Consider the following 23,038-nt stretch of genomic DNA (forward strand, 5'->3'; position numbering starts at 1 on the left):
AGTGGTACCCAGCTTTCACCAGAGCCCGCCGCAAAGCGTGTTGGACTTGCTGCAGTGTGGTACCACCAGGTTGTTCCACTTTTAAGATCTAGGTATTACTGCACTATGAAGAGCACTTTTATGGGCCACTTATTACTTCTCACTCTGAGAGGAGTACTTTCATGATCCATGTATTACTGTGTGCTTTTTACTCTGAAGAACACTTTTATGTATTACTGCACGTTATCCGATATGAAGAGCACTATTATGATCCACTTATTACTGTGTACTATACACTAAGAATTTTTATTCACTATTCACTTTATTCACAATTTTTTTTAGGATTCACATATTACTGTGTGCTATTTACTATGAGGAACACTTTTATGTTCAGTGTATTACTTAGCAATATTTATTGTGAAGAACACTTTTATTATCTACTTATTACTGTGTGATATTTACTATTCAGAGCACTTTTATGATCCATGTATTGCTTGGAAATATTCACTATGAAGAGCACTTTTTATCATCCACATATTACTGTGCCCTATGGATTATGAAGAGCACTTTTATGACCAATGGAGGATTATAATATTCGCGTTTAGGGTAGCCACCCAGGGCCACCCGAATCACCCATATTTTAATATAATATATTTTTAATATAATATACCTTCTCTGAATTGGCCCGTTCTCCCTGCCATAAACCACAGAGAAAATGGCATGTCAGCGTCCTGGCACAAATGGCACAGTGGCACCACACACTGCGACACCTGCAGCAGATGTCTAAGATATGGAAGAGAAGGAGGCTGTGCCAAGCTGCTAAATATCGGTTGGCTTCAGCATAGCTTAGCTGCTATATACTGGTTGGCTGCAACTGCTATATACTGGGGACTGGAGCTATATACTGAGAGCATGGAGCTGCTATATACTTATATACTGGGGTTTTGGAGGTAATATATATATATTACCTCCAGAAGCATGGAGCTGCTATATACTTATATACTGGGGTTCTGGAGGTAATATATATATTTATATATATATATATATATATATAAACACTCAGTGGCCACTTTATTAGGTACATCATGCTAGTAACGGGTTGGACCCCCTTTTTCCTTCAGAACTGCCTCAATTCTTCGTGGCATAGATACAACAAGGTGCTGGAAGCTCCTCGGAGATTTTGGTCCATATTGACATGATGGCATCACACAGTTGCCGCAGATTTGTCGGCTGCACATCCATGATGCGAATCTCCCGTTCCACCACATCCCAAAGATGCTCTATTGGATTGAGATCTGGTGACTGTGGAGGCCATTTGTGTCCAGTGACCTCATTGTCATGTTCAAGAAACCAGTCTGAGATGATTCCAGCTTTATGACATGGCGCATTATCCTGCTGAAAGTAGCCATCAGATGTTACAGGGTACATTGTGCTCATAAAGGGATGGACATGGACAGCAACAATACTCAGGTAGGCTGTGGCATTGCAACGATGCTCAATTGGTACCAAGGTGCCCAAAGAGTGCCAAGAAAATATTCCCTACACCATGACACCACCACCACCCGCCTGAACCATTGATACAAGGCAGGATGGATCCATGCTTTCATGTTGTTGACGCCAAATTCTGACCCTACCATCCGAATGTCGCAGCAGAAATCGAGACTCATCAGACCAGGCAACATTTTTCCAATCTTCTACTGTCCAATTTCGATGAGCTTGTGCAAATTGTAGCCTCAGTTTCCTGTTCTTAGCTGAAAGGAGTGGCACCCGGTGTGGTCTTCTGCTGCTGTAGCCCACCTGCCTCAAAGTTTGACGTACTGTGTGTTCAGAGATGCTCTTCTGCCTACCTTGGTTGTAACGGGTGGCGATTTGAGTCACTGTTGCCTTTCTATCAGCTCGAACCAGTCTGCCCATTCTCCTCTGACCTCTGGCATCAACAAGGCATTTCCGCCCACAGAACTGCCGCTCACTGGATGTTTTTTCTTTTTCGGACCATTCTATGTAAACCATAGAGATGGTTGTGTGTAAAAAATCCTAGTAGATCAGTAGTTTCTGAAATACTCAGAGGAGCCCAACAACCATGCCACGTACAAAGGCACTCAAATCACCTTTCTTCCCCATACTGATGCTCGGTTTGAACTGCAGGAGATTGTCTTGACCATGTCTACATGCCTAAATGCACTGAGTTGCCGCCATGTGATTGGCTGATTAAAAATTAAGTGTTAACGAGCAGTTGGACAGGTGTACCTTATAAAGTGGCCGGTGAGTGTATATTACCTCCAGTACCCCCATGACGGAAATGGGGGGGGGGTGGCCGAACGAAAACCCGACAGATTCGGAAAAAACGCTGCATTTTAAAAAAAAAATCTGTTGCAGAGCTTGCACTTACCTTCACTCAGCCAGGCTTGGTGAACTCCAGCGCGATGCGATGCTTTTCAGCGCAGCAGCGCCACCTGGTGGACGGCCGAGGAACTACCTTAATGAATCCCAGCCGGACTTGAATCCAGCGCAGAGAACGCGCCGCTGGATCGCGAATGGACCGGGTAAGTAAATCTGCCCCAATTTCTCTACAGCTCGGGTGCCCATGGTAGTCTTAATTTGCCACTGTTTAGAACCTGCGTATTACTGCATGCTATTCACTGAGAAGAGCACTTTTATGACCCATGTATTAATGTGCTCTTTTCACTGAGAAGTGCACATTTATGACCCACACATTACTGTGCACTATTCACTATAAAGAGCGCTTTTATGATCTACCTATTACTGCACATTTATTCACTATGCTGAGCAGTTTTATGAACCATGTATTATTGTGGGCTGTTCACATGAGCAACTTTACAAACAAGGTATGATGATGATTTATGATTTTTCTGGATCTTTCAGATATTTCAGATCTTGCTGAATAATGCAGTAAAAACTAATATTTCTTGTAATTTCAAGTATTTCTATATAATTCTCTATAATGATTAAGAATATCCATGCACTTCTCCTGGCAGGTATCTGTGTGTCTAAACCTCATAATATTCAGGTGATGATGAACTTCTTCATTGATCTGAGGCTTCCATATTCTGTGGTGCTAAATGAGCAAGTAGAGATCCGGGCCATTCTCTACAACTACGGCAACAGCCAAATTAAGGCAAGTTATCCAGAAATAGTCACAATAAATGTGTTATCCATAAAGGAGAGGTCTGGGATTATTCACTTTTAGTTTATTAGCTTATAGACTGCTAATGTTCAGCATAGTCATTTCCATAAATTCTGTCGGCACATAATGGATGAAGTGGTGATGTCACTTACGCAGATAAGTATAACACCTATTTTTTGTCAGCAATAGGCTCTTGTTTATTATCTAAAACATTATATTCCCAGAAAACTACCGTAAACATTTTCACTTCTCACACATCCTTTAAAGCCAACTTTTTGTCTTTGGTTCAGACTCGTGTAGAATGGGCCTACAATGAAAAGCTTTGCAGTCTCTCCACGGCCAAGAAGAAGTTTCGCCAAGAAGTAATTGTCAAACCTACCTCTTCGGTGGCTGTACCCTTTGTTATTATACCCTTAGAACTGGGAGAACATGAAATTGAGGTGAAGGCCGCTGGGGCAATTGTGTCTGATGGTGTGAGGAAAACACTAAAGGTTGTGGTAAGTAACAAAGAAAAGATATTTCTCGGGGATTACATTTAAATTATTAGAACAATCTTCATGCGCAGGGTGCAAGGTTTTGTTGTGTTCCTCTTGTGACCCTTGGTCTGCTTATTCGATTTCTGCATCTGCAACTGCTCTTACTACCCTAACCTGTGGTAGAACTCAAAGGTGTGGTGGGAAATAGAGGAAAAAATAGAAACCATAAGGTTGTTGTCTGCCAGGACTTTGACTACCCGCCCTGTGCTGAACATTGCCAGTTCAGGTCTCCAAACCTGAATTTCAGTGAGGAGTCTTGGTATGAGCTCACGCTCGCCAGTATGAGTGTAATATAGTATAAGGGCGTTATAGCAGATGATGTAGCCCTACCCCTTCCTCCACATGTTTGTATGGACATCCCGGCTGGATGCTATCTCTGGATTCTCCTGCTGGCAACTGAGCTAAACTCTGCATCGGCCGCATTGTTTGACTGGCACAAGATAATACATTGGGGCAGATTTAATTACCCAGTCTTGTCGCAATCCAGCAGCACGTTCTCCGTCGAGGATTCGGGTCTTCCGGCGATTCACTAAGGTAGTGCGCCCGATGTCCACCAGGTGTTGCTACTGCGCTGAAGTCCGTCAGAGTTCGCTGGAGTTCACCATCCGTTGCTTGATGCAGGTAAGCACGTGTCGAGCGGTTTTTTCCAAATCCGTCGGGTTTTCCGAAGGGCACCCCCCCCCCCCGATTTCCATCGCGTGCATGCCGGCGCCGATGTGCCACAATCCGATCGCGTGAGCCAAAAATCTGGGACAATTCGGCGCAAAACGGTGATTTTCGGGAAATGCAACAACAAATAGCAATTCGGGCCCTTAGTAAATGACCCACAGTGTGTTCTGCTGGAGAATCATTGAACTTCATTGTTTCATTGGTTAATTAATACCAGCTTCTGCATACGTGAGTGGTTATAGGGTCTTCAGCTGGTGGTCAACCCACTGTTTTATTTTCTGTGTCTTTGAAGGACATAAATATTTGGTGGGGATAATTATTTCTTAAAACTGCCATTCATATGCTGACATCCCGATACGTGTAGACCCTACAAGAGAAGCCTCCTGAATTCTAATTGCTGTATTTTTTCAGTGGGCCATGGTAAGTAGGGGGTCTTGGTGGATAATACGGATCTTTCTGCCACTATTGGTTCATTGATGTATAGTAAATATTAACTGTCTGGGGTTCCTGAAAGAGCAGAAGGGAAAGATACAGTTGCCTTCCAAGAAGCCTGGTTTATAAAATGGCTAGGTGAGGTGTCTCCTTTAACTCTTCTTAAAAGATGTCGTGCTCTAGAGATAATAGCTAGTAGTATAAATAAAAATCAACACACAGCGCAAAATTCAATGTTTCATTAAAATAGGTGACAGACTGGTAACGAGCTGCTGCAGGGCCTAACGACCAGATTAAATTAATAAACTGGATTTTACAATCTGTCAAATAATAAATAATAGGCTGTACAAACTGAGCTGCTCAACGACTGGTTACTTTATTTGTAATGTACAGTAGTAGTGGACAACACATTACACACGGAGCTTGTAATTACAAATCGAGGTTAGTCAAGACATGACTAATCAACCTGAGCTGGATCACTTATACACAGCAGCTGGGGGATGGTGCAGCAATTGATTATTCTGCCTTCAGGCACAACCCAGGGATTGCATCATCCTCTTCTGCAGAGAAAAACTCACTTGTTAGGAGAAGCGCTGAAGGAGCCATAGAAGTGACAGAGCTTCATTATCATAATGTTATACCTGTTTTATCCGCAAAATTAGGCATTAACATGAATAATTTCAGAAGGTAACATTTAAGGCGTACAAAAATGGAATGAGGATTTTGGGGATCACTTAAAGGGGGAGGAAATATATGTTTCTTATAATAACACTCACAGAATCACAAAGTACTTTATTTTTTATTATTATTTTTATAAAATTGGCAACTGAAAGGATGACAATTGTTTGAAATGTCCCAATGACACATGTTTTGTAGGGAACGTTCTCAAATATTATCTAATGCTACGAAAGTGAATCTCTGGATCTCCAATACTTGTCCAGTGGTATAAATGGGGAAAATTGGGGTAAATTTATAGGGGTTTTCCGAAAATTAACGAGGTGCTAGGGGAGGCATTTAAAAAAAAAAATAAACAAGTAGTCCCCTCCTTCGTCAATTCTGATGTCCCATGGTCCATGTAATCCATGGCCTTGTTTGTTTACAGGGGCACTGAAACTGTGCTCAGGGAGCTTCCAGATGGCCTAACAAAGTCTTCCGGCCAGAAGCTCCCCAAGCACAGATTCTGTAGCCATGTAAACAAACAGGGGCACGGATCAGACAGACCGTGGCGTGGGACCCTTGGGAGCGACGGAGGAGGTCAGTACAGCTTTATTTTTTTTTTAAATCCCTCCCCAGGCCGTTGCTAATTTATGGATACTCTTGGATAACCCCTTTACTGATAAGGTTGGAAAATATAGGTATTATTGCTCGAAGGAAAAGAGGAATATTTGAAATAACATGATATACATGGATAGAGTCTCATAGGTTGGAATAGACAGAATTTTTTGTTTTATTTATTTTTTGTTTCTCTGTGTGACCTTATCCGCCTCATTGGGTTATGGGTGTGTTTATAGGGTGGGGGAGAAGGGGGAAGAGGCTATTGACTTTATAGCCTCCATGTCTAAGAGAAAGAAGGGTACAAAGAAAGTTTTTTGATTATTTTGCTTATATGTATGACAATAATAGGGAAAGAGAAATATGATATTGAGCAGTTGTTGTAACATTGTAAGGTACTGATTTATGGGTCACTATAGAAAATGTATTTCCAGCTCACTCAATTGGCCACTTGCTGTTTTGTAAAGTGTCAAGTTCTGCAGTCAAACCCAATATTGACATTAAATGGTTAAAAGATCCATCTCTATAAAAAGAGTGTGTCCCTTATTAACCCATTTGTAGATACATAGAACACATCAAGTAAAAAGCCGACGCGTTTCTGGTGTAGTAGACACCCTAACACATGGCTGATTCATGGGTAAAGTTATGGTATAAAGAACTTTACATGTAACTTTTTGTCCAGTTTATTTCTTCTCTCGTCATATTTTAACCGGTAATTTGTTATGTAAATTTATAAAGTAATAATTACAATAAATAAATCCTCCATGTTTTCTCGAATTAAGTCCGCTCATCCCTAGATATGTCCAGTTTTCTATGAATCTTCTTTTTCTTTCTGCAGCCAGAAGGAAGACGCCTGAAACAGGCTCTGAAATCTGTCGTTTTGGATCCACAATTAAAAGGTCTGTAAATTTTGTTTGTTGGACTCATTTTTTTGGATTTCGACAGTTCAAAATTACACTAAACAGTCTTAATCTTCCCCTGGCTTATCGCAGTGTCTAATTCTGAATTACATGTTACACATTTTCACACTTTCGATAACTTGGTTTACGGCAGAAAAAAATGGTGCCTTTGATTGATAAATTGGCAATAATCTGTACTCACGGCTATTTCTCACGCAGGAGGAGTCCAAGAAGAACGGGTCACAGCAGTCGATACCAAAAATGTTGTCCCCAATACAAAGGTTTCCACCATAGTTACCATTCAAGGTGAGTTCTGATGAGACAACTTACCTCTTATATAATCAGTGCATGTATAGTCCTTACAGATTGGATAATAGTCTCTATAAATAATCAGGATGTTCCTTGCCTCAGCTCATGACTTCTTCTTCTCCCTAATACCCAGGAAGTCCAATAAGTGAAATGATAGAGAAGACGCTTGATGGCAAATTCATGACCGATTTGTTTGAAGCCCCTAGTGGATGTGCGGAGCAGAACATGGTTGGAGTGACGGCCCCGCTGATAGCCGTACATTTCCTGGATTCCAGTCAACAGTGGGAAAAAATAGGGCAAGATCGTAGGGCCCAGGGCATTGAGTACATCAAACAAGGTAAGATATTCTAGAAAAAACATGTTTTTCTCTTCAGTCTCTATTACAGATTAGCTTCTCATGTAACTTGTAGTGAAAATTGCTATTTAACCCTGTACGCACCAGGCCATTTTTGTTTTTTTGCATTTTCATTTTTCACTCCTTTAACTTTTTTTTTTTAACAATACATTTTTATCGAGTTTTTCAGTGATACTGTATATGGTACAAATGTGAGCAAATAAAGTACATTGTAATAATTTGATTTCATCTGTATAAGATACCTTCATCTTAAGGAATATTTTATGAGGCATATTTAATATAACATGAAAAACACAATCAATTTTGGGGAAAATAAAGGGAAAAAATAACAGGAAAAAATCAACTAAGTCAGCCACAGGGTGACCTATTGGGGGTCATTTACTAAGGGCCCGATTTGCGTTTTCCCAACGTGTTACCCGAATATTTCCTGACGTGTTTCTGAATTTGCTCCAATTTTCCCTGTACTGCCCCGGGATTTTGGCGCACACGATCGGATTGTGGAGCATCGGTGCCGGCATGCACGCGACAGAAATCGGGGGATTTTTAAAAAAAAAGGGTTGCGGGACTTGCGTTTACCTTCACTAGGAACAGGCCGGTGAACTTCAGGGCATTCCAGCGGGCCTCGGGGAACTTCAGCGCAGCAGCGCCAGCTGGTGGACGTCGGAGGAACTACCTTAGTGAATCCCGGCCGGACTCGAATCTACCGCAGAGAACGCGCCGCTGGATCGCGAATGGACCGGGTAAGTAAATCTGCCCCATTATGTTGCAGTGGTATTTTCTGTGAGAGTTGTATGAGGGATTGTTTTCTGCCTAATAAATTGCCCTTCCTGTTGACGGCATTTCATATTTCATGCTGATGAAATAGTTGAATAAACAAATTTGTGTTATTTTCTTGCAGTATTCACTTAGGACAAGCTTTGGATCATTTTTATTAAATTTTTTTTGCCTGTCTCACAAAAGTGGAGTTTCATATTTGGCCGCTATGGCCATTATGGGGGTTCATCATTTTTATTTGTCAGGATCAGAACAAGACGATTTCTAACATGTTTATGAATTAGTTTTTTTTTTAAACTTTTATATCAGTTCTAGGGAAAGAGGGAATCAGAATTTTTACGGTTTTTTAATTTATTTTTACAACTCTAATATAATGTTTTTTAGACCAGACCCCCAAAAGTTATAATACCCTTGGAGTCTGATTTTTCCTACCATATACTGCAATTGTACAGTATTTCCTCCATAACACTGTTATAGATCCTGCCGAATGACAGGTCCTGGGGTCTCCAGTCTGCCACGAGAACAGATTGTCTCTCCCCATTAATGTCAGAGCAATAATCTCATCCAAGATGACGGCACCCAAGCCAATAACTAGCGATCAGTGCCAGCACCATTAAAGGGTGTCAGCGGTGGGTGTTCGCAGCATAATGCAGCCAATACCCATCATATATTTGGTAAGCTCTGTGCAGCGCTACGTAATCTGTGTGCGCTATATAAATAAAGGAATTATCATATATGTATATGGCTCGGCCCGTGATGCCTCTTCATACATCATGGTGCACTGACTAGGCCAATAAGACTGCGGAGGAGACTGTGATATCCCATCTTACATTCGGCCTATTGATATCTATAAGATATTATGGGGCTATGGCCAAATTATAAAACAATCTACCTTCACAATCCAGTATAAAATACCAGGAACTCTTCGGATATTTGTCATTAATACCTTCCCTTCTTTTAAAAGCAAGTTTTAAAATTATCCTTTCGAGCCAGAAAGTCTGAGTGTGTTTCCAGAACCCATCTGTCAAGAGCTTCCCCTCCCTCTTCTCCACCTCTCAGCACTTCCCCTCCCTCTCTCACACAGTGGGAGTGGGAAGTGCTCCTGCACAGTGTAACAGCCTGTAAAGCTACAGCATGGAGAGGCCTTGGTAATGCCTCCCAGAAACCTTCTTGCTCATTAGCATAAATTTAGAAGTTGATTTAAGAAGAAACGAGGCCATGTATAACAATTAGAGATGAGCGAACATGCTCGTCCGAGCTTGATGCTCGGTCGAGCATTAGGGTACTCGAAACTGCTCGTTACTCGGACGAATACTTCGCCCGCTCGAGAAAATGGCAGCTCCCGCCGTTTTGCTTTTTGGCGGCCAGAAACAGAGCCAATCACAAGCCAGGAGACTCTGCACTCCACCCAGCATGACGTGGTACCCTTACACGTCGATAGCAGTGGTTGGCTGGCCAGATCAGGTGACCCTGGGATAGACTAGCCGCTGGCCGCGCTGCTCGGATCATTCTGTCTCTGGATGCCGCTAGGGAGAGAGCTGCTGCTGCTCAGGGAAAGCGTTAGGGTGTTCTATTAGCTTACTGTTAGGCAGGAGTGATTCTCAAAGAACCCAACAGCCCTTCTTAGGGCTACAATAACGTTCTACTTTTTTTATTTTAATTTGCATCTTTTACCATTTTGTGAGGAATTAGCAGGGGGACTTGCTACCGTTGTGTTTAGCTCTTAGTGGCACACATATCCATAGCAAAGACCGAAGTGGGAAAATTCAGTAGGGGTTGGATTTCTATTAGGCAATAACTCAGTGTCATCTCATCTGGCATAGTAGTGTGCTTCCTTTGATACTTGGCTAGAAAATAGCCATAGGAGAATACAAACAGCTTCTTGAAGCCTACAGTAGCGTTCTATATATTTGATTTCTGGTTGATCTGCTGGTGGCTGTAGTTTCTGCAGTGCATGTACTTGCCAATTCTGAGCAATTTGTAGTGAGACTTGCGACCGCTGTGTTCTGCGCTTAGTGGCGCACATATCCATAGCAAAGGCTGAAGTGGCAAAATTCAGTAGGGGTTGGATTTCTATTAGGCAATAACTCAGTGTCATCTCATCTGGCATAGTACTGTGCTTCCTTTGATACTTGGCTAGAAAATAGCCATAGGAGAATACAAACAGCTTCTTGAAGCCTACAGTAGCGTTCTATATATTTGATTTCTGGTTGATCTGCTGGTGGCTGTAGTTTCTGCAGTGCATGTACTTGCCAATTCTGAGCAATTTGTAGTGAGACTTGCGACCGCTGTGTTCTGCGCTTAGTGGCGCACATATCCATAGCAAAGGCTGAAGTGGCAAAATTCAGTAGGGGTTGGATTTCTATTAGGCAATAACTCAGTGTCATCTCATCTGGCATAGTACTGTGCTTCCTTTGATACTTGGCTAGAAAATAGCCATAGGAGAATACAAACAGCTTCTTGAAGCCTACAGTAGCGTTCTATATATTTGATTTCTGGTTGATCTGCTGGTGGCTGTAGTTTCTGCAGTGCATGTACTTGCCAATTCTGAGCAATTTGTAGTGGGACTTGCGACCGCTGTGTTCTGCGCTTAGTGGCGCACATATCCATAGCAAAGGCCGAAGTGGCAAAATTCAGTAGGGGTTGGATTTCTATTAGGCAATAACTCAGTGTCATCTCATCCGGCATAGTACTGTGCTTCCTTTGATACTTGGCTAGAAAATAGCCATAGGAGAATACAAACAGCTTCTTGATCTTGAAGCCTACAGTAGCGTTCTATATATTTGATTTCTGGTTGATCTGCTGGTGGCTGTAGTTTCTGCAGTGCATGTACTTGCCAATTCTGAGCAATTTGTAGTGGGACTTGCGACCGCTGTGTTCTGCGCTTAGTGGCGCACATATCCATAGCAAAGGCCGAAGTGGCAAAATTCAGTAGGGGTTGGATTTCTATTAGGCAATAACTCAGTGTCATCTCATCCGGCATAGTACTGTGCTTCCTTTGATACTTGGCTAGAAAATAGCCATAGGAGAATACAAACAGCTTCTTGATCTTGAAGCCTACAGTAGCGTTCTATATATTTGATTTCTGGTTGATCTGCTGGTGGCTGTAGTTTCTGCAGTGCATGTACTTGCCAATTCTGAGCAATTTGTAGTGGGACTTGCGACCGCTGTGTTCTGCGCTTAGTGGCGCACATATCCATAGCAAAGGCCGAAGTGGCAAAATTCAGTAGGGGTTGGATTTCTATTAGGCAATAACTCAGTGTCATCTCATCCGGCATAGTACTGTGCTTCCTTTGATACTTGGCTAGAAAATAGCCATAGGAGAATACAAACAGCTTCTTGATCTTGAAGCCTACAGTAGCGTTCTATATATTTGATTTCTGGTTGATCTGCTGGTGGCTGTAGTTTCTGCAGTGCATGTACTTGCCAATTCTGAGCAATTTGTAGTGGGACTTGCGACCGCTGTGTTCTGCGCTTAGTGGCGCACATATCCATAGCAAAGGCCGAAGTGGCAAAATTCAGTAGGGGTTGGATTTCTATTAGGCAATAACTCAGTGTCATCTCATCTGGCATAGTACTGTGCTTCCTTTGATACTTGGCTAGAAAATAGCCATAGCAATAGGATAGCATTGTTTGGTTTTAAAAACTCAAAAAAAAACAAAAAACACAAAAAAAAAAAAAAAAAACACAAAAAAAAACAAAAAAAAGTAAAAAAAAAAATAAAGTTATAACTCTCATTTTAAAAATGTTTAACCCGAGGGCTAGGGGTAGAGGACGAGGGCGGGGACGTGGGCGTCCAACTACTGCAGGGGTCAGAGGCCGTGGTCCTGGGCGGGGTGAGACACCACCTGCTGATGAGAGAGCAGGGGAACGCCACAGAGTTACTGGGACTCGTGGTAGAGCACTGTTGAGGCCAGAACAGTGCGAACAGGTGATGTCGTGGATTGCTGACAATGCTTCGAGCAATTTGTCCACCACCAGTCAGTCTTCCACGCAGTCCACCCATGTCACCGAAATCGCCACTCCTCCAGCTCCTGCACCTCAGCCTCCTCCCCCCCAGTCTGCCCCCTCCCAGGAAAATTTGGCATTTGAACCGGCATACTCTGAGGAACTGTTTTCTGGACCCTTCCCACAGTCACAAACCACTTGTCCGGTTGCTGCTGAGCAATTTTCCGATGCCCAGGTTTTCCACCAGTCACAGTCTGTGGGTGATGATGACCTTCTTGACGTAGTGGAAGTGTGTAAAGAGGTGTCCGACGATGAGGAGACACGGTTGTCAGACAGTGGGGAAGTTGTTGTCAGGGCAGGAAGTCCGAGGGGGGAGCAGACTGAGGGATCGGAGGATGATGAGGTGACAGACCCAAGCTGGGTTGAGAGGCCGGGTGAACACAGTGCTTCTGAGACGGAGGAGAGTCCTCGACCTGAACAGGTTGGAAGAGGCAGTGGTGGGGCCAGACGGAGAGGCAGGGCCAGAGCTGGTGCATCAGCGCCACTGTCAACTAGTGAAGCTCCCGTGGTGAGGGCTCTTGCGGCGAGGGCTAGATCTTCAGAAGTGTGGAGGTTCTTTAAGGAAACACCGGATGACCGACGGACTGTGGTGTGCAACATTTGCCAAACCAGGCTCAGCAGGGGTTCCACCACTACTAGCTTAACTACCACCAGTATGCGCAGGCATATGAATGCTAAGCACCCCACTCAGTGGCAACAAGCCCGTTCACCTCCGGCCGTGCACACCACTGCTCCTTCCCCTGTGTCAGCTGCTAGTCAGACCCCTGCCCAGGACCCTGCCACAAAAACCCCATCGTCGCCTCCACGATCCTCCACAGCATCCACCAGCGTTCAGCTCTCCATACCCCAGACGCTGGAGCGGAAACGCAAATATAGTGCAACCCACCCGCACGCCCAAGCCCTTAATGTGCACATCTCCAGATTGCTTAGCCTGGAGATGCTGCCCTATAGGCTAGTAGAGACCGAGGCCTTTCGCAACCTCATGGCGGCGGCCGCCCCTCGGTATTCGGTCCCCAGCCGCCACTACTTTTCCCGATGTGCCGTCCCAGCCCTGCACCAGCACGTGTCAGACAACATCATCCGTGCCCTGACCAACGCCGTTTCTGACAAGGTCCACCTGACCACGGACACGTGGACGAGTGCTGCCGGGCAGGGCCACTATATATCGCTGACGGCACATTGGGTTAACTTGGTGGAGGCTGGGACCGAGTCTGACCCTGGGGCTGCTCATATACTGCCGACGCCGAGGATTGCGGGGCCTACCTCGGTCCAGGTGTTTCAGGCCTACTATGCCTCCTCCTCCTCCCACCCCTCCTCCACCTCCTCCTCCGAACTACCATCCGTGGGCACGGCGCCATCAGTCGGTAGCTCTAGGCACAGCAGCAGTGCCGTCGCTAAGCGACAGCAGGCGGTGCTCAAACTGCTGAGCCTAGGCGACAAAAGGCACACCGCCCAAGAGCTATTACAGGGCATCACGGCGCAGACTGATCTGTGGCTGGCACCGCTGAACCTCAAGCCGGGAATGGTTGTGTGTGACAACGGCCGTAACCTGGTGGCGGCTCTGCAACTCGGCAGACTGACACATGTGCCATGCCTGGCCCATGTGTTAAATCTGATAGTGCAGCGTTTCCTCAAGACATACCCCAATCTGTCTGATTTGCTCACGAAGGTGCGCCGCATCTGTGCGCATTTCAGGAAGTCCAGCCCAGATGCTGCCACTCTCAGGGCAGCGCAGCGCCGCCTCCAACTGCCCGCTCACCGACTGTTGTGCGACGTGCCCACGAGGTGGAATTCAACACTGACCATGTTATCCAGAGTTTACCAGCAGCGCAGAGCGATTGTAGACTGCCAGATGTCAACTTCCACCAGAACTGGTAGTCAGGTCAGTCAGCTTCCTCAAGTCTACAATGAGGAGTGGACGTGGATGTCTGATATCTGTCAGGTGCTGAGTAACTTTGAGGAGTCAACACAGATGGTCAGTGGCGATGCCGCCATCATCAGCCTCACCATCCCGCTGCTTGGCCTGTTGAAAAACTCTCTGGTCAGCATGAAGTCGGAAGCTTTGCGCTCGTCACAAGAGACGGGGGAAGAATATTCCCTTGTTGATAGCCAAAGCACCCTGAGGTCTGTTTCTCAGCGCATATCGGAGGAGGTGGAGGTGGAGGAGGATGAGGAGGAAGAGGAGGAGAATGTTGGCGAGACACAAGAGGGGACCATTGTTGAGTCCTTCACTGTTCAGCGTGTATGGGCAGAAGAAGAGGAGTTGGAGGAGTTGGAGGAGGAGGAAATGGACAGTCAGGCCAGTGAGGGGAGTGAATTCTTACGCGTTGGTACTCTGGCGCATATGGCAGATTTCATGCTAGGCTGCCTATCCCGTGACCCTCGCGTTCAAAGAATTTATTCCAGCACCGATTACTGGGTGTTCACTCTCCTGGACCCACGGTACAAGCAAAATCTTCCCACTCTCATCCCTGGAGAGGAAAGGAGTGTGAGAATGCATGAATACCAGCAGGCCCTGGTGCACAAGCTGAAACAGTATTTCCCTTCTGACAGCGCTAGCGGCAGAGTGCGTAGTTCTGCGGGACAAGTAGCGAGGGAGAGTAGGCGAGCAGGCAGCTTGTCCAGCACTGGCAAGGGTACGCTTTACAAGGCTTTTGCCAGCTTTATGTCACCCCAGCAAGACACTGTCACCTGTCCCCAGTCTCGGCAGAGTAGGGCTGATCTTTACAGAAAGATGGTGAGGGAGTACGTAGCTGACCATACCATCGTCCTAAATGATCACACAGCTCCCTACAACTACTGGGTTTCAAAGCTGGACATGTGGCACGAACTGGCGCTGTACGCCTTGGAGGTTCTTGCCTGCCCTGCCGCTAGCGTCTTGTCCGAGCGGGTTTTCAGTGCAGCTGGTGGCATCATCACCGATAAGCGTACATGCCTGTCGACTGACAGCGCTGACAGGCTGACGCTTATTAAAATGAATAAAGGCTGGATTTCTCAGAATTTCCAATCTCCACCAGGTGAAGGAAGCTCAACCTGAATAATTGATCCACTCCTCCTCCTCCTCCTCATTTTCCTCCTTCTCCTCCTCTTTGTACAGTAAAGCAGAGGAAACTGGCTATTTTTTGACAGGGCCCACTGGCTCTTGCTATAGTACTTCATGCATTTAATTTTTCTGGAGGGCCACCTACCCGGTCCTCTGTTTGAAACAATTTTTGTGAGTGCCACATACAGGCACTCAATCTATTCCATTTTACTGCAGGGCCACCTACCTGCTCCTCTGGTTTGAAAAATGTTTGGGACTGCCACATACAGGCACTATCCAAATTAAATTGTCTCCATAGCAGCCTCCACACGTTGTCTCCATTGCTACCTCCAAAAGTCGTCCATATAGCTGCCTCCATACATCGTCCCTTTATCAAACGAGGTGTGTCAGGCAGAAATTTGGGTTGTTTTCATGGATTCCACATCAAAGTTGTTAACTTTGTCGCCACCCTGCTGTGTTATCCACAAAATATACTGGCAAACTTTTACCATTTAGGGATATTATTTCAGCGCTTCTTGCGCATCTGTTTACATTCCCCTCACCCGGCATATCCTAAACTTATAAGAACGCTACTACACTTGATCTTATACAAAAGGTTCTTAGAAGTGCTGTTTGGGGAGTAGCCTAGAGACAGGGGCTTGGATTGGCGAAAGCTCGCCTGGCAGCGGAACGCCAGCTCCATGCGCATCATGCGCTTCTTGCGCATCTGTTTACATTCCCCTCACCCGCCATATCCCAAACTTATGAGAACGCTACTACACTTAACTTGGTGCAGGCTGGGACCGAGTCTGACCCTGGGGCTGGTCATATACTGCCGACGCAGAGAATTGCGGGGCCTACCTCGGTCCAGGTCTCAAAGGCCTACTATACCTCCTCCCACCCCTCCTCCACCTCCTCCTCCTCCGAATTACCATCCGTGGGCATGGCGCCATCAGTCGGTAGCTCTAGGCACAGCAGCAGTGCCGTCGCTAAGCGACAGCAGGCGGTGCTGAAACTGCTGAGCCTAGGCGATAAAAGGCACACCGCCCAAGAGCTATTACAGGGCATTCCACATCAAAGTTGTTAACTTTGTCGCCACCCTGCTGTGTAATCCCCAAAATATACTTGCAAACTTTTACCATTTAGGGATATTATTTCAGCGCTTCTTGCGCATCTGTTTACATTCCCCTCACCCGGCATATCCTAAACTTATAAGAACGCTACTACACTTGATCTTATACAAAAGGTTCTTAGAAGTGCTGTTTGGGGAGTAGCCTAGAGACAGGGGCTTGGATTGGCGAAAGCTCGCCTGGCAGCGGAGCGCCAGCTCCATGCCAAGATCCAACTAACATAGTTTTAACTGCAGCACCTTTAATCTACTACTAGTTCACTGCCTCCATACATGGTCCCCTTATCAAACGAGCTGTGTCAGGCAGAATTTTGGGTTGTTTTCATGGCTTCCATGTTAACTTTGTCGCCACCCTGCTGTGTAATCCACAAAATATACTGGCAAACTTTTATCATGTACCGATATTATTTGAGCGCTTCTTGCTCACCTCCTTTGGTTCCTCTCTGCCACCCATTGGTTTGAAGCCTGAGTCCATTTAGGGTATGTCGCCATGACACTCTCTAGCCTGCTGCCGCTGCCTCTGCATGCCGTCCCCTATAGTGTCAGGGTCAATTATTGGATGTTTTAGATGCTATCTAGCTTCATTCTGTCACTCTGTCATGGCCATGCTGTTGCCCATAATTTTGGCATAATGGTGCGATTATGCAGCCTCAGAGGCATCCATGCATGCTGCCCCTGCTGTTTCCTGTCCATTTCCGTGGTGTTTCCATCCTTTTCTGAGGTTCCCAGGTGTTTGGCCAAGCTTCCCTGTGCAGAGCCTTGGTCCCCTTGAAAAATGCTCGAGTCTCCCATTGACTTCAATGGGGTTCGTTATTCGAGACGAGCACTCGAGCATCGGGAAAAGTTCGTCTCGAATAACGAGTACCCGAGCATTTTAGTGTTCGCTCATCTCTAATAACAATATAAAAAGATTTCCACGGTCCCTGGGCCTATGAGTAAGTGTCTCTGGTGTACACTATTCTCTATGAGGACATGGGGGAGCCAGAAAAAAAGCTCCTGGTGACAGGTTCCCTATAAGTTCTTGAGATTTGTATTTCCTTTTCTCTCATATTTCTTTAAACAATAGAGATAGATATATTATATTTCTATATGTTGTATACATAGACACACCCCTTCTGTACACGGTTGGTTGATTTCACTAAAGAAAATTATTTCATTGTCTGTTATTTATTATTATTGTTGTTATTATTTTATATATTTTGTTGACAGGTGTAGAAAATCAATTGACAATCTCTAAGAGAGACGGTTCATACGACTCATGGAACACCTATAGTACCAGCACATGGTAATAAAGACATTTACTATTGGTTCAACCTCCAACCATAATATATTTATCCTCCTCATCCCCGCATTAGATGTATATGTTGGTAATAAGCAAAATATAACATTTCCCTTTTAAAAACGTTCTTTACTTTGTCAGAGGTACAAGTTCTCTCCTCTTCCCTCTAAGTCCATCCACCCCAGTCTTATTCTACAGAACTTTCTCTGTCACACTATGTACCTTATGCTGCTCCTTTCCCCCACTTTTGGGCTACTGATTTGTAGGTTGATCTAAATTAGCAAGACACAACCCTACTACATAGGAGTTGCGTGTTTAATGCAAAGTTGGGGCCGCTTATCACTTTTCTAGGTGCTGCTGATTATCAGAGCTTATTACCATGAAGAGAGGGTGAAGGATAAAGTATCCTCCCCCAGCCTGTACGCAGGAGTCTCCTGACCAAATATGGTGACCTGGCATGCTCTGGAATAACCATCAGATATGGGGATGTAACAGGAGAGGCTCACAACTTAATTTCCTTAGAAGTTCGATGGTTAGACATCCATAAAGATATCACATTGAGCTTTTTTGGTATAAAAAAGTCTTAAAGTAGTCAAATTGAGGGTATTTGAGACTTTTCACTGCTAAAAAGTCTTGAAGGACTTTATACACCTCTTTATTAAATCTGGACTAAACATAGAACTGCTGCTACTGCTACGCCGTGCAAAGCCACATTCATGACTTGAGACTTTTACAAAAAGTCTCAATGTCACTGCAGTCCCCGGCTCGAGACTTTTTTGGGACTTTTTGAAAAAAAATCCCAGATAGAAAATAGACCATAAGGACATTTATAAAGCAGCCAAATTAATGAATCTTATGGGCGGCGGAGCTCCGAAAAAATACATAGAACTGTCCCAAGGAACTGGTCTAATGATAAATAACTCCCACCATGTGAACAAACCTTAAAGTGTTACTGTAAAGCTATAGTGATTTTACTAAATTATTATATGTGATTCCCCCTTTGATGCCTACTTTGTGCTGCTCAAATTATAAATGAACACAGATGTACGCTATATGACCAAAGATATACAATTTTATTGATAATGCAAAAAGAGCACAGCAAGAACAAACAGCAATAAAAACCATTAAAAAGTGTGCAAAGCACACAAATACAACAGGCAGAGCAACCCAGCATATGATAGTGCTGGTTGCTCTGCACACCACCAGCTCCCCCCTACCTGCAGAGAACCCCTTCCTCTGCACAAGTGTAAGGCAATGTACGATAATGAATCAGTTGGAAAAAACCTTGCTATGTCCCAAAACCAAGGTGCGGTTTGATTAAGTGTACAAATATACAAAGTTTTGGGGGAAAAAACCCAAGATACTAAAAAAAAGTGTGGTGGGCGCAAGCCCAGGGTCCACGCTCGGTTTTACCTGTGAAGATGGCAAAGTCCTGTGGTGGAATGCGGTGGAGGGAAGGAGAAGAGCTGGGGAGAAGACTAGAGATGAGCGAACACTAAAATGCTCGGGTACTCGTTATTCGAGACGAACTTTTCCCGATGCTCGAGTGCTCGTCTCGAATAACGAACCCCATTGAAGTCAATGGGAGACTCGAGCATTTTTCAAGGGGACCAAGGCTCTGCACAGGGAAGCTTGGCCAAACACCTGGGAACCTCAGAAAAGGATGGAAACACCACGGAAATGGACAGGAAACAGCAGGGGCAGCATGCATGGATGCCTCTGAGGCTGCATAATCGCACCATTATGCCAAAATTATGGGCAACAGCATGGCCATGACAGAGTGACAGAATGAAGCTAGATAGCATCTAAAACATCCAATAATTGACCCTGACACTATAGGGGACGGCATGCAGAGGCAGCGGCAGCAGCGGCAGGCATGGCAACATACCCTAAATGGACTCAGGCTTCAAACCAATGGGTAGCAGAGAGGAACCAAAGGAGGTGAGCAAGAAGCGCTCAAATAATATCGGTACATGATAAAAGTTTGCCAGTATATTTTGTGGATTACACAGCAGGGTGGCGACAAAGTTAACATGGAAGCCATGAAAACAACCCAAAATTCTGCCTGACACAGCTCGTTTGATAAGGGGACCATGTATGGAGGCAGTGAACTAGTAGTAGATTAAAGGTGCTGCAGTTAAAACTATGTTAGTTGGATCTTGGCATGGAGCTGGCGCTCCGCTGCCAGGCGAGCTTTCGCCAATCCAAGCCCCTGTCTCTAGGCTACTCCCCAAACAGCACTTCTAAGAACCTTTTGTATAAGATCAAGTGTAGTAGCGTTCTTATAAGTTTAGGATATGCCGGGTGAGGGGAATGTAAACAGATGCGCAAGAAGCGCTGAAATAATATCCCTAAATGGTAAAAGTTTGCAAGTATATTTTGGGGATTACACAGCAGGGTGGCGACAAAGTTAACAACTTTGATGTGGAATGCCCTGTAATAGCTCTTGGGCGGTGTGCCTTTTATCGCCTAGGCTCAGCAGTTTCAGCACCGCCTGCTGTCGCTTAGCGATGGCACTGCTGCTGTGCCTAGAGCTACCGACTGATGGCGCCATGCCCACGGATGGTAATTCGGAGGAGGAGGAGGGGTGGGAGGAGGTATAGTAGGCCTTTGAGACCTGGACCGAGGTAGGCCCCGCAATTCTCTGCGTCGGCAGTATATGACCAGCCCCAGGGTCAGACTCGGTCCCAGCCTGCACCAAGTTAAGTGTAGTAGCGTTCTTATAAGTTTGGGATATGGCGGGTGAGGGGAATGTAAACAGATGCGCAAGAAGCGCATGATGCGCATGGAGCTGGCGTTCCGCTGCCAGGCGAGCTTTCGCCAATCCAAGCCCCTGTCTCTAGGCTACTCCCCAAACAGCACTTCTAAGAACCTTTTGTATAAGATCAAGTGTAGTAGCGTTCTTATAAGTTTAGGATATGCCGGGTGAGGGGAATGTAAACAGATGCGCAAGAAGCGCTGAAATAATATCCCTAAATGGTAAAAGTTTGCAAGTATATTTTGGGGATTACACAGCAGGGTGGCGACAAAGTTAACAACTTTGATGTGGAATGCCCTGTAATAGCTCTTGGGCGGTGTGCCTTTTATCGCCTAGGCTCAGCAGTTTCAGCACCGCCTGCTGTCGCTTAGCGATGGCACTGCTGCTGTGCCTAGAGCTACCGACTGATGGCGCCATGCCCACGGATGGTAATTCGGAGGAGGAGGAGGGGTGGGAGGAGGTATAGTAGGCCTTTGAGACCTGGACCGAGGTAGGCCCCGCAATTCTCTGCGTCGGCAGTATATGACCAGCCCCAGGGTCAGACTCGGTCCCAGCCTGCACCAAGTTAAGTGTAGTAGCGTTCTTATAAGTTTGGGATATGGCGGGTGAGGGGAATGTAAACAGATGCGCAAGAAGCGCATGATGCGCATGGAGCTGGCGTTCCGCTGCCAGGCGAGCTTTCGCCAATCCAAGCCCCTGTCTCTAGGCTACTCCCCAAACAGCACTTCTAAGAACCTTTTGTATAAGATCAAGTGTAGTAGCGTTCTTATAAGTTTAGGATATGCCGGGTGAGGGGAATGTAAACATCTGCGCAAGAAGCGCTGAAATAATATCCCTAAATGGTAAAAGTTTGCCAGTATATTTTGTGGATAACACAGCAGGGTGGCGACAAAGTTAACAACTTTGATGTGGAATCCATGAAAACAACCCAAATTTCTGCCTGACACACCTCGTTTGATAAAGGGACGATGTATGGAGGCAGCTATATGGACGACTTTTGGAGGTAGCAATGGAGACAACGTGTGGAGGCTGCTATGGAGACAATTTAATTTGGATAGTGCCTGTATGTGGCAGTCCCAAACATTTTTCAAACCAGAGGAGCAGGTAGGTGGCCCACCAGTAAAATGGGATAGATTGAGTGCCTGTATGTGGCAGTCCCAAAAATGTTTCAAACCAGAGGAGCAGGTAGGTGGCCCTCCAGTAAAATGGAATAGATTGAGTGCCTGTATGTGGCAGTCCCAAAAATTGTTCAAACCAGAGGAGCAGGTAGGTGGCCCTGCAGTAAAATGGAATAGATTGAGTGCCTGTATGTGGCAGTCCCAAAAATTGTTCAAACCAGAGGAGCAGGTAGGTGGCCCTGCAGTAAAATGGAATAGATTGAGTGCCTGTATGTGGCAGTCCCAAAAATGTTTCAAACCAGAGGAGCAGGTAGGTGGCCCTCCAGTAAAATGGAATAGATTGAGTGCCTGTATGTGGCAGTCCCAAAAATGTTTCAAACCAGAGGAGCAGGTAGGTGGCCCTGCAGTAAAATGGAATAGATTGAGTGCCTGTATGTGGCAGTCCCAAAAATTGTTCAAACCAGAGGAGCAGGTAGGTGGCCCTGCAGTAAAATGGAATAGATTGAGTGCCTGTATGTGGCAGTCCCAAAAATGTTTCAAACCAGAGGAGCAGGTAGGTGGCCCTCCAGTAAAATGGAATAGATTGAGTGCCTGTATGTGGCAGTCCCAAAAATGTTTCAAACCAGAGGAGCAGGTAGGTGGCCCTGCAGTAAAATGGAATAGATTGAGTGCCTGTATGTGGCAGTCCCAAAAATGTTTCAAACCAGAGGAGCAGGTAGGTGGCCCTCCAGTAAAATGGAATAGATTGAGTGCCTGTATGTGGCAGTCCCAAAAATTGTTCAAACCAGAGGAGCAGGTAGGTGGCCCTGCAGTAAAATGGAATAGATTGAGTGCCTGTATGTGGCAGTCCCAAAAATTGTTCAAACCAGAGGAGCAGGTAGGTGGCCCTGCAGTAAAATGGAATAGATTGAGTGCCTGTATGTGGCAGTCCCAAAAATGTTTCAAACCAGAGGAGCAGGTAGGTGGCCCTCCAGTAAAATGGAATAGATTGAGTGCCTGTATGTGGCAGTCCCAAAAATGTTTCAAACCAGAGGAGCAGGTAGGTGGCCCTGCAGTAAAATGGAATAGATTGAGTGCCTGTATGTGGCAGTCCCAAAAATGTTTCAAACCAGAGGAGCAGGTAGGTGGCCCTCCAGTAAAATGGAATAGATTGAGTGCCTGTATGTGGCAGTCCCAAAAATTGTTCAAACCAGAGGAGCAGGTAGGTGGCCCTGCAGTAAAATGGAATAGATTGAGTGCCTGTATGTGGCAGTCCCAAAAATTTTTTAAAACAGAGGACCGGGTAGGTGGCCCTCCAGAAAAATGGAATAGATTGAGTGCCTGTATGTGGCACTCACAAAAATTGTTTCAAACA

At 45.3% G+C, this 23,038-nt stretch overlaps 1 protein-coding gene across 1 annotated transcript in view; it reads left to right on the forward strand.

Annotated features, from left to right (window-relative positions):
* LOC140128251 (A.superbus venom factor 1-like) overlaps positions 1-23,038 on the forward strand; it is a 114,757-nt gene that overhangs the window by 61,553 nt on the left and 30,166 nt on the right. Inside the window, exons 20-25 of the mRNA XM_072149810.1 lie at positions 2,976-3,115; positions 3,415-3,621; positions 6,872-6,932; positions 7,152-7,238; positions 7,375-7,578; positions 17,739-17,814. Coding sequence (XP_072005911.1) covers positions 2,976-3,115; positions 3,415-3,621; positions 6,872-6,932; positions 7,152-7,238; positions 7,375-7,578; positions 17,739-17,814 — 775 coding nt within the window. The remainder of the gene's footprint in view (positions 1-2,975; positions 3,116-3,414; positions 3,622-6,871; positions 6,933-7,151; positions 7,239-7,374; positions 7,579-17,738; positions 17,815-23,038) is intronic.

This window comes from Engystomops pustulosus, chromosome 4 (genome assembly GCF_040894005.1).
Source record: "Engystomops pustulosus chromosome 4, aEngPut4.maternal, whole genome shotgun sequence".
NCBI classification, from domain to species: domain Eukaryota; kingdom Metazoa; phylum Chordata; class Amphibia; order Anura; family Leptodactylidae; genus Engystomops; species Engystomops pustulosus.